A 12,875-nucleotide genomic window follows, 5' to 3' on the forward strand; every position below is an offset into this window, starting at 1 on the left:
ACGCACACACACACACACACACGCACACACGCACACACGCACGCATACACACACACACACACACACACACAAACAATAAATAGAGGGAATTTAATCAGGACAACCACAGCCAGACACATTATAAACACACACAACACTACAGATGCAGGCGAGAGATAAACACTATTTTTTCACATCACTGTAAAATCTCCGTCCTAAAGGCGAAGCTGTTTACACTTCATAAGGGTGTCACCATTCTCCATATCTACATATCTGAATTACATTTTAAGGTCACGATTCGTCGTTTATTATTATTTTAGCACAAATGGCAATGACGTTGTAGTCTACTCTACGATCATTGGTTTTATGCATGTTACATAAATGTATTTGATGGGCTTCCTTGACACAATATCCCTCACTTTATACTTATAATGAATTTAAAAAAAACTTTTTCTCGAGCAAGGCAAGGCAAGTTTATTTCTATAGCACAATTCAGACACAAGGCCCATTCAAAGTGCTTTACAGGGTCATGAAATACATCAAGATTAAAACACATCAAGTATGGGGGCGCCTTTAGCTCAGTTGGTAAGGCGTCCCCCTCCCGGGCCGGGCCCAGCAGCAGACCCGGGTTCGATTCCCACCCGCGGTCGTTCTCTGCATGTCACTCCCCTCTCTGCCCCATTTCACCTCTGTCTCTCTGCACTGCATCAAATAAAGCATAAAAATGCCCAAAAAAAAAATATCTAAAAATACATCAAGTATAGAATAGACATTAGAAAAGTTAATGAAAAATATGAATAGAAATTGTGACAGCCCTTTGAGTAACGAGTACCTGGTCCAGTGAGTCTATGCTCTGGGCGGGGACGTGTCTGTCTGGAGGCTCCAGGCCCTCGGGAGACTGGGACGCAGTGGGTCCTGTTTTGCTCTTCTTGGTTCTGAGCTTCTGCCTCTGGGCCCAGGACGTCAGGGACTGGCTGCTGCTGCTGACACAAGGAAAGGGTCAGTGGAAATATCACTAACAATATCGTTATCCAGTTTTCATTATATAAACTTAAACATGTGGGTCGTAGGATGGCCTAGCCCTAGAGGAAAGGTGGCCGACCAGTAACCATGAGGTCGCTGGTTCGATCCCCGGCACCGGACAGGAGGGTGTTTGTTGTTACACTAGTGGTGGCTGCTATTAAATCTACGGTGCCCACCATCTCTACCATTGTGTCCTTGAGCAAGACACTTAACCCCAAACTGCTCCAGGGGCGCTGTACTATGGCTGACCCTGCGCTCTGACCCCCTCTGAAGTTGAATACTTGAGAAGGGATATGCAGAAAGACACATTTCAATGTAACCATTGACTAATAAAGTAACTTAACATTGTAATGTATTGCAATACCTTACTGTCAAACAAGCAGGTCAATGGTACCTCTAGCAAAATAAAATCACTTTTAATTTGTGTCAACTCGTTTGGGAATGGCTTGAATATAACTGACATTCAGTGATATGAAAAAGTTACGTGCAATAGCTTTAAATCGTCTTGTAAACAACTCAGACAATACCTCTGGATTTTCTGCTGGTGGACGGTTGCATTAGGCTCCTCCCCTCCGACAGGGTTCGTCCTCCCATTGGATAGATCCTGCTGCTGAGAGCCAATCACGGTCGTCTCTGTCACTTCCTGGAAGTCCGGGGACCAATGAAGTTTGTCCCTCGTTTGACCACACTCACCACCACCGTCGCCATCTTCCCCGGGAGACACCGTAGTTTCCAAACCGGTGGCCCAAGCAGACATGGTCCCATAGCCGCTACTAAGGCCCGTAGTAGCCCGCTCCTCACACTGATTTGAGGACCTTTGTAAGGGGGGTGAAGGGGAGCTGAAGAGGGTACGGACTGGGGCTGCAAGGCTGTCATTGTCACAGGGAATATGTTTGGGGATTGTACAGTCAGTGGACAGCAGAGGGAAGATGTTATAGTCCTTTGAGTTGGGGGAAGTTTTGGTCGCAGACGTCGGGGAGAATTCTGTGTTTGGCTGGATGCTGGACGGCCGGTTCTGGATCTGAACCAGAGCCTTGATCTCATCCTGAATCAACTGGGGAAAAATGGAAAAATAAGCACATTTAAGGGACACTGTGTAACATTTTAAGTAATTTATTAGCTAAAATCAATATCCTCATTCATAAATATGTCCTCATTGGTGTAAAATCACCTCTGCCAATAATCTGAATTATCCTCCTGAGCGGAGAATTACAAATATTAATATTACATTTTGCACATTGAGCAGGCAGGGCTTATGGAGGAATCCAGGTTGGAAGCATCATTTTTAAAGGTGCACTATGTAACTTTGGGTGTGTCATGTCAAGAGAAGTGAAAATATTAGAAAGCTAGCTTAAAAGTTACTGTTTCACCGTTGTTGGTTAACAAACATATTCTAGTCTTACGTTTGGTTTTCAGGTTTCTCAAAATCATTTTGTTTTGATTGATGATGATAGAATAATTCAATACTAAGAAGTGCATGTAGAGTGAATATGTTTTGTAAACTAACGGCAGGCTCTGTGAATGTAAATAAATCCCCCTCCTCTGAAACTGCATAGTGCACCTTTAATATTTTGACCTGGCACATGCATCCTTATGACATCTATTGCAGGATGTCCGTCCTGGGAGAGGGATCCCTTACACTGTCAACTCTCCCTGAGATTTCTCTATTTTTTTTTAATCCCGATAAAGTATTTTTTTAGTTTTTTCTCAGCCGAGCTAAGGGTCTAAGGGCAGAGGGTGTCATACTGTATGGAATGTGAAGCCCACTGAGGCAAATGTCTATTTGTGATATTGAGCTATACAAATCCATGTCTATGTACTCTGTATTATATTGTATAGTATTATATTGTACGTTCTTAGGAAACTCTTCTTTGTAACAGACTCTGTATATGTGTCGTTTTATTGTATTTTATTGTGTTTTTTAATGTGAAGCGCTTTGTGACCCTGGTCTGCGAGAGGCGCTATATAAATAAACTTTACTTACTTACTTACTTAAATATATATATATAAATATATAAATATATATATATATAAATATAAAACTGATTTGATTTAATGCGACAAGCAGACTCACCTGTATTTGGCACTGGTATTGTTCTTGCTGGGCGAGTATCTGCTCTTGGTATTGCTTCTCCACCAGCTGAAACAGATGCAGCCATCGGCCCTGATGCAGAGAAAAAAAGCAAATAAAAACATCCTTCATTAGTTTTACTCTGGAATATTTAGAATACGGGGTTTATTCTCTTGTGAAAATGTATTAAATGTCATCCGGCCGCACTTTAGATTATTTTTTGGCATTTTCAAGCTTTATTGACAGTACAGAGTTGAAATGGGGAGACAGAGAGAGGGGGGGGGATGACCTGCAGTAAAGGTCCACAGGTTAGATTTGAACCTGCGACCACTGCAACGAAGGCCGGAGCCAATGTGGTACGCGCTCTATCCACTACGCCACAGGAGCGCCCCGATCCGGCCGCACTTTAGACATAACTTTACTTTCACTGTCTTTAGCCTTTGTCTTGGGTATGTAAAAATTAAAAAGTAACCGTTGGACTAAAGACAATTTTTACTTTTGGCATCCGCAGTGCCACACAATATGAAGTTCATTAGTGGCCCGTATACACAGCCTAGGCTCTGTAAACTGGTATGTAACTTAAGGGGCCCACCATAGCTAGCAGCATAACAGTTCACAGAGCCTAGGCTGTGTATCAACCCACACAGTACGCACAGGTTGTGGTTCGTGTGAGGAGATATTAACTGACAATCGCTGACCTTCAAGAAAAAACAACTAAAATATGTTAACTTAATTTCGGTGCCTACTTTTGTGTGCATACTGTATATGCATGTGTGTCTTTGTGCAGGGCTGTTGGAAGCAGCTCTGGAACCATTAAACAAACTCCAATCACAGAGGCAGAAGTGAGAACACTCTGCAATGCAATAACTTCCCAAAGACACTTCGATCCGACCTCTGTCTGTGTGATGAAGCACATCACAGTTGTCTGCTCCCTGCAAATCACATCCTGTGTCTGGAAAGATTGCCTGCAGTGTGTGTGTGTGTGTGTGTGTGTGTGTGTGTGTGTGTGTGTGTGTGTGTGTGTGTGTGTGTGTGTTGGTATACATGGTATAGATGGACAATTGACCTGAATACTCACCTGGGATACGAGGACCTCGGTGGTTTAGCCGGACTATGCCGAGGTCCGCGTAATTCGGAAAGTGTATCTGCATTTGCGAGTGTCTAACTAACATAAATTCCAATTTTCTGTGAAAGTCCTTATTTACCACTTGACCTGATTTTTGTGTATCCCAGTGTATCTCACTGCGCCCCCTATCACACTTGGCTGCAGGTGCACTTTCATACACATTTCTGATACACACGGCCGAAATTTGGCGGGATGTCTTCTGATTGGCTGGTTTAAAAATGTGGGCGGTCCCCACATGACGTCACTTCAAAGGTCCGCCCAGAGCTAGGGTGTGTGTGTAAGTCCCATGACTGTGCTATGGTCTATATGGACAATGGTATGTAAGGACTTTATCCTAAAATGCTTTTCAAAGTGTAAGTCATTATAATATCTCAGTGTATGTGTGTAAAGCAGTGATCTGACTCAAATATAACTTAAGAGGTCCTTATGGTTTATAGGGTCCTGTCTCAGTGTTGGGTTGGGATTTTATGTGATGGACCAACACAAAGTGGGCTAGTGTGTGTGTGTGAAGTCCCATGACTGTGCTATGGTCTATATGGACAATGGTATGTAAGGACTTTATCCTAAAATGCTTTTCAAAGTGTAAGTCATTATAGTATCTCAGTGTATGTGTGTAAAGCAGTGATCTGACTCAAATATAACTTAGGAGGTCCTTATGGTTTAGAGGGTCCTGTCTCAGTGTTGGGTTTATAGTAGCATCACTTCGGTTTATCAGAATACTTTGACCAGCTGCATTTGATCTGTATGTTAGTTGAATGTGTGGGTTTAAGTTCTTTAGTTACATATGTTGGATTGTGGACCCAGTCAAAAGTAATAATGAAATGCATGATATTTGCCTTTACATGACTAAGGACAAGTTTCAGTGGATTGTTTAAAACGCTTACATAAATAGCCTTGATTCCTTTCACATACTGTTAACAGGGAACATTCTTTAAGATATATCTTTCGGAAAACCAAAACAGAGCCAGTTCCTCTCTGTCCAATTCCGGCATTTAGTCAACCGTTTGAACATTTCATTTTTGACTGTGTTGGTCCCCTCCCTCGTTCTCGTTCGGGTGCAATCTATTTGTTGATGGTGATGTGCCAGAGCACTAGGTATCCAGCAGCATACCCATTACGCACCATCACCACTTAATCTGTAGTGCGCGCCCTGACTGAGTTTATCTCTATATTTGAAATCCCCTAAATCTTTCAGTAAGACCAAGGTTCTAACTTTTCATCTGTTTCAGCATCAGCCTACCATGTAGCCAAGGGGCTCTTGAGAGGTTCCACGCCACGTTGGAGTCTTTACTCCGTACATACTGTACACAGTTAGATGGAGACTGGGAAGAGGGTTTACCCTGGTTGATGCTGGGGGCTAAGGAGTGAAGTCAGGAAAGTACAGGCTTTAGCCCAAACGATCTGGTGTTTGGACACACAGTGCCTGGCCCTTTGGCTGTTTTGAAGGACGATTGGAAGAAGTCCGAGCCACATTAAACCAAAACAACAAACTTTCAGGCTAAATTTACTGGTTCACATGCAGTTGTTTAGCAAGTTTCAGACTAATACAGTCCTTGTGGGCTCCATCCCTCATGCAGTGGCAGAGCTTGAGGAAGATGTGTTGTCCACTACTGACAAATCCCTGTTAAACGGCAGGTTGTAGAATTAAACTCCTGTTGGTTGGAACAAGCGCAGGACTTGTATTGTTGGTGAGGACCAGTGGATTGTATAGGGGCCTAGATGCTATTTGTGTTTGGTGGACTTACTCTTAGGATGAGGTCATAATTTACCAACCTTTACCACGATTTCCATGCAAATCCTCTCCATTCTAATGTTTTCTAATTTCTAACCCTAAAGTATTATTACCCCTTGAACTTTTCCACATTTTGTCACTTAACAACCACGCACGTTAATGTATTTCATTGGGATTTTATGTGATGGACCAACACAAAGTGGGCTAGGGTGTGTGTGTAAGTCCCATGACTGTGCTATGGTCTATATGGACAATGGTATGTAAGGACTTTATCCTAAAATGCTTTTCAAAGTGTAAGTCATTATAATATCTCAGTGTATGTGTGTAAAGCAGTGATCTGACTCAAATATAACTTAAGAGGTCCTTATGGTTTATAGGGTCCTGTCTCAGTGTTGGGTTGGGATTTTATGTGATGGACCAACACAAAGTGGGCTAGTGTGTGTGTGTGAAGTCCCATGACTGTGCTATGGTCTATATGGACAATGGTATGTAAGGACTTTATCCTAAAATGCTTTTCAAAGTGTAAGTCATTATAGTATCTCAGTGTATGTGTGTAAAGCAGTGATCTGACTCAAATATAACTTAGGAGGTCCTTATGGTTTAGAGGGTCCTGTCTCAGTGTTGGGTTTATAGTAGCATCACTTCGGTTTATCAGAATACTTTGACCAGCTGCATTTGATCTGTATGTTAGTTGAATGTGTGGGTTTAAGTTCTTTAGTTAAATATGTTGGATTGTGGACCCAGTCAAAAGTAATAATGAAATGCATGATATTTGCCTTTACATGACTAAGGACAAGTTTCAGTGGATTGTTTAAAACGCTTACATAAATAGCCTTGATTCCTTTCACATAATGTTAACAGGGAACATTCTTTAAGATATATCTTCTTTTTTCACTTTTTGCGTGGTGATGAGGTATTGCCCCTGGAAAGTTCAGGGGTCCCAAAGTCCCCATCCACAGCTGAAATCTTTATAAAAGAAAAGTAATTTTCAAGTCTTTCCAGAGATTCTCAATTCGATTGAGGTCTGGGCTTTGACTGGTCCATTCTGACACATGACTATGCTTTGATCTAACCATTCCATTGTAGATCTGGCTGAATGTTTAGGGTGGTTGTCATGCTGGACGCGTGTGACTTATCTTGCACATTAGTTTAGTCTGTTCTGAGTCTGAAGTGTTTCCAGACAACACAATTAGTTTTACCTTTCCTCTCGACCAAAGGCTGACTATCTTCCGTCTTTTAGTAATGTTTCAAAACACCCGGCGATGCGCAACATCTCCCTCCTACTCTCTGGACCAGCCGAAAGCTAAACTATCAGGTGAGGGAGGGGCCGAGTGGAGCGCACGGCTGAAAGGGTTCACTGAATTTAAAAGCCTGCATGTCACGGCGTGGGAAACAGTGATAGTTTAATAACAATTATTTTGTTTTCATGATTGAGGGAAGCTGTAATAGTAATAGAAATTGAAATTTGAGTTATTGCTACAAGAAGGATGAACTAAATTGTGCTCAATTTGAAAAGGTTTTAAATTGCTATATTTATTCTCAATCTTTATAATTTTGGCACTGGTGATTTTCCTTTGGCGCTGGATAAATCCTCTTTGGCGGGCGCCAAAAAAGTCTATATGGAAGAAAAATCCTTGGTGCTTTTCTTCAACAGGGACTTGGAAGCTGGTCAGAGTTGATGGGAAGATGGATAGAGCCAAGTGCAGGGCAGAAAACCTGTTAGAGTCTGCAAAAGACTTGAGACTGGGGCGGAGGTTCACCTTCCAGAAGGTTAAATATCCTAAACATACAGCCAGATCTACTATGGAATGGTTTAAATCAAAGCATAGTCATGTGTCAGAATGAACCAGCCAAAGTCCAGACCTCAATCCAATTGAGAATCTCTGGAAAGCCTTAAAAATGGCTGTTCAGACGCTCTCCGCTATTTTAAAAAGAAGAATGGGCGAAAATGCCAGTCTCTAGATACAGTATCTCACAAAAGTGAGTACACCCTTCACATTTCTTCAAATATTTCATTATATCTTTTCATGGGACAACACTGAAGAAATGACACTTTGATACGATGTAAAGTAGTCAGTGTACAGCTTGTATAACAGTGTAAATTTACTGTCCCCTCAAACACAGCCATTAATGTCTAAACTGCTGGCAACAAAAGTGAGTACACCCCTAAGAAAAAATGTCCCATTTGGGCCCAAAGTGTCAATATTTTGTGTGGCCACCATTACTTCCCAGCACTGCCTTAACCGTCTTGGACATGGAGTTCACCAGAGCTTCACAGGTTGCAACTGGAACCCTCTTCCACCCATTCATGACAGCATCACAGAGCTGGTGGATATTAGAGACCTTGCGCTCCTCCACCTTCCGTTTGAGGATGCCCCAAAGATGCTCAATAGGGTTTAGGTCTGGAGACATGCTTGGCCAAGCCATAACCTTTACCCTCAGCTTCTTTAGCAAGCCAGTGGTCGTTTGGATGTGGGTCGTTATCATGTTCCAATACTGCCCTGCGGCCCAGTTTACGAAGGTTGAGTGCACATGGTTAGCGTCAGACACAGAGGTTGGCTTTGGAAAAAAAGCCTATGAGTGCTGCCAGCATTGCTGAAGGGCTTGAAGGGGTGGGGGGTCAACCTGTCAGTGCTCAGACCATACGCCGCACTCTGCATCATACTGGTCTGCATGGCTGTCGTCCCAGAAGGAAGCCTATTCTAAAGATGATGCACAAGAAACCCCACAAAAAGTTTGCTGAAGACAAGCAGACTACGGACATGGATTACTGCAACCATGTCCTGTGGCCTGATGAGACCAAGATACATTTATTTGGTTCAGATGGTGTTAAGAGTGTGGAGCGGCAACCAGGTGAGGAGTACACAGACAAGTGTGTCTTGCCTATAGTCAAGCATGGTGGTTGGAGTGTCATGGTCTGGGGCTGCATGAGTGCTGCCAGCACTGGGGATCTATAGTTCATTGAATTTTAACATGTAGTGTGACATACTGAAGCAGAGCATGATCCCCTCTCTTCATAAACTGGGCCGCAGGGCAGTACTGCAACATGATAACAACCCCAAACACACCTCCGAACGACCACTGGCTTGCTAAAAAAGGTGAGGCTAAAGGTTATGGACTGGCCAAGCATATCTCCAGACCTCAACCCTATTGAGCATCTTTGGGGCATCCTCAAACGGGAGATGGAGGAGCGCCAGGTCTCTAATATCCACCAGCTACTTGATGTCGTCATGAATGGGTGGAAGAGGATTCCAGTGGCAACCTGTGAAGCTCTGGTGAACACCATGCCCAAGAGGGTTAAGGAAGTGCTGGGAAATAATGATGGCAAAACAAAATATTGACACTTTGGGCCCAATTTGGACATTTTCACTTAGGGGTGTACTCACTTTTGTTGCCAGCAGTTTAGACATTAATGGCTGTGTGTCCAGTTATCTTGAGGGGACAGTAAATTTACACTGTTAAACAAGCTGTACACTGACGACTTAACATTGTACCAAAGTGTCATTTATTCAGTGTTGTCCCATGGAAAGATATAATGAAATATTTGAAGAAATGTTAGGGGTGTACTCACTTTTGTAAGATACTGTATACCCCAATAGACGTGCAGCTGTAATTGCAGCGATATGTGGTCCTATGAAGTATTGACTCAGGGGGACTGAATACTTTTGCACGCCACACTTTTCAGTTTTGTATTTATAAAAAGTATTGAAAACAAAGTATCATTTTCATTCCACTTCACAATTATGTGCCACTTTGTGTTGGTCTATCACATACAATCCCAAGAACATAAATGTACATACGTGTGTGGTTCTTATGTGACAAAATGTGGAAAAGTTCAAGGGGTATCAATACTTTTGCAAGGCACTGTAACTGGGCTTTGAATAAATGAAATAATCATACTTTTGAAAAAATAATGAGGGTAAAACTTTGCTTTGAGCAGCATTGGATAATTGTGTAAGACATATTGAAGATCATTAATGCAAACATATTAATACAATATCATCTTATACAGATTTACCTCTGTACAATCTTCAGCTGTGGATGGGGACTTTGTGACCCCTGAACTTTCCAGGGGCAATACCTCATCAAGACCACGCAAAAAGTGAAAAAAGAAGATATATCTTAAAGAATGTTCCCTGTTAACATTATGTGAAAGGAATCAAGGCTATTTATGTAAGCGTTTTAAACAATCCACTGAAACTTGTCCTTAGTCATGTAAAGGCAAATATCATGCATTTCATTATTACTTTTGACTGGGTCCACAATCCAACATATGTAACTAAAGAACTTAAACCCACACATTCAACTAACATACAGATCAAATGCAGCTGGTCAAAGTATTCTGATAAACCGAAGTGATGCTACTATAAACCCAACACTGAGACAGGACCCTCTAAACCATAAGCAGGGTTCAACATAACTTTTTTTTCCTACTGGCCCGCCGGGCCAGTGGATCCGAGTTTTACTGGCCCCTTGTATATTTTCACTGGCCCTGCACACACTTTTTTTTTCTTCATAATTTAGTGTCAATAATTATAATACCTGTATTAGAAAAATAAAGAAAGATAACCAGATCTAAAGGGAATATCTATACTGTAACAGTATAGATATTCCCTTTAGATTTGGTTATTTTTCTTTTAGTTAATTATATGAAATGTTGATATTGCGCATAATATAAAACCAGGCAAACATATTGAATTAGAAGCCTACAACTGAAAGCATGTTGAAAGAGTCGGCCAGTATTTTAAAGTCCAGTAGTTTGATGGTTGTTTTTATTCTTGAATTTGGGCAGTTTAATGAATAGTTCACCTGCAGAAGTCATGTTCAAACATAAAAAAAAAATAAGAGATGAAGGTCTGATCATTCTTTGTGGTGTGGTAGGCTGTTTTTATTACTTTCTCTATATGCATTAGGGATGTGAATGTGTCGACCGAATGACCGGTTGTCCACTTGCGCTCAAGTTGACTTTAAAAATAGAATAGAAATCCGAAAATCAGTGGGTTATGCCGTTTTTTAAATGGAAGATTTCACCGTGTATGTGAGTTCACGTCTGGTCGTGAGCGCGCTGCAGGAGTGTCACTTCTCCATGAAGTGTCAGCTTCACATAAGTGTCCGGTGTGGGACCATTTTTTCAAACTATTGATAAAAAACAATGCAGTGCAAAATATGCAGCATAAGTTAAACGCTCGTCTAAGACTATGACGTTAAATCACCTTAGAAACACACAATGCCTTCGTCCGATCACAGCAGCGTTTCACCGTGTGATCTCGCCAGCGAGTGAGCCGCCGCGCAGATGAACTGTGGTTTGTGGCTAAAATAATAACCAGGGATATTCTCCCCGTTAGCGATTTCAATGGGAAAGACTTCCGCGATCTGATTGAATGTCTCGAGCCTGAAAACATAGTGCCAAACTGCGCGACTATAGGAACTGTACAGTGAGCGGAGTCCCTCCGTTCGTTTCTGTCTACAACCGACACAATCACCGGAGACGCATTCACAGCGTTTAAATAACGCCTCTCATTTGTATTACCATTGGGGCTTGGATGCAAATACTGTAACATTACGGCGGCAGATAAAGGAAAAGCACAGTTATCATTTTCTGCACCTCAACCTCTGCTGTGGGAAGAAAGAAAGGGGGCAGAGTAAGTCGATTGATTTGTCGACTCGCAGGCGGACGGTAGGCAGCTCTGCCAACGGAGCGAGAGTGCAACCGCTTGTTGCTCCGCCTGTCAAAACGCCCACGCATCGGTTGTCCACTGGCCTTTCATTAAAAAATATATTTTATATTAGGTTTATTATATTGACTCTTAAATAAACACTGCTTTCATTACGACTCTGAACGCGCATTTCAATGAACCATGATGTAGTCTACAAAAAGATACTGAACTGTGATTGGCCAGTCACTGGCCCGGGCGGGACAGTGACTGGCCAATCAACTTGCCCTGCATATGATTTTACTGGCCCCGGGCCATCGGGCTATACGTTATGTCGAACCCTGCATAAGGACCTCCTAAGTTATATTTGAGTCAGATCACTGCTTTACACACATACACTGAGATACTATAATGACTTACACTTTGAAAAGCATTTTAGGATAAAGTCCTTACATACCATTGTCCATATAGACCATAGCACAGTCATGGGACTTCACACACACACACTAGCCCACTTTGTGTTGGTCCATCACATAAAATCCCAACCCAACACTGAGACAGGACCCTATAAACCATAAGGACCTCTTAAGTTATATTTGAGTCAGATCACTGCTTTACACACATACACTGAGATATTATAATGACTTACACTTTGAAAAGCATTTTAGGATAAAGTCCTTACATACCATTGTCCATATAGACCATAGCACAGTCATGGGACTTACACACACACCCTAGCCCACTTTGTGTTGGTCCATCACATAAAATCCCAATGAAATACATTAACGTGCGTGGTTGTTAAGTGACAAAATGTGGAAAAGTTCAAGGGGTAATAATACTTTAGGGTTAGAAATTAGAAAACATTAGAATGGAGAGGATTTGCATGGAAATCGTGGTAAAGGTTGGTAAATTATGACCTCATCCTAAGAGTAAGTCCACCAAACACAAATAGCATCTAGGCCCCTATACAATCCACTGGTCCTCACCAACAATACAAGTCCTGCGCTTGTTCCAACCAACAGGAGTTTAATTCTACAACCTGCCGTTTAACAGGGATTTGTCAGTAGTGGACAACACATCTTCCTCAAGCTCTGCCACTGCATGAGGGATGGAGCCCACAAGGACTGTATTAGTCTGAAACTTGCTAAACAACTGCATGTGAACCAGTAAATTTAGCCTGAAAGTTTGTTGTTTTGGTTTAATGTGGCTCGGACTTCTTCCAATCGTCCTTCAAAACAGCCAAAGGGCCAGGCACTGTGTGTCCAAACACCAGATCGTTTGGGCTAAAGC

General features: G+C 42.1%; 1 protein-coding gene across 4 annotated transcripts in view; it reads right to left on the bottom strand.

The window, feature by feature from the left end:
• mphosph9 (M-phase phosphoprotein 9) overlaps positions 1-12,875 on the bottom strand; it is a 41,823-nt gene that overhangs the window by 21,796 nt on the left and 7,152 nt on the right. For 3 of the 4 annotated variants that reach the window (XM_080046661.1, XM_080046662.1, XM_080046659.1), the window contains exons 4-6: positions 3,077-3,166; positions 1,530-2,056; positions 812-962 (exon numbers count right to left, since the gene is read on the bottom strand). In XM_080046661.1, coding sequence (XP_079902787.1) covers positions 812-962; positions 1,530-2,056; positions 3,077-3,166 — 768 coding nt within the window. The remainder of the gene's footprint in view (positions 1-811; positions 963-1,529; positions 2,057-3,076; positions 3,167-12,875) is intronic. The other variant, XM_080046660.1, reaches the window with a different exon arrangement.

This window comes from Ammodytes marinus (assembly GCF_949987685.1).
Source record: "Ammodytes marinus genome assembly, chromosome: 18".
NCBI lineage: Eukaryota > Metazoa > Chordata > Actinopteri > Uranoscopiformes > Ammodytidae > Ammodytes > Ammodytes marinus.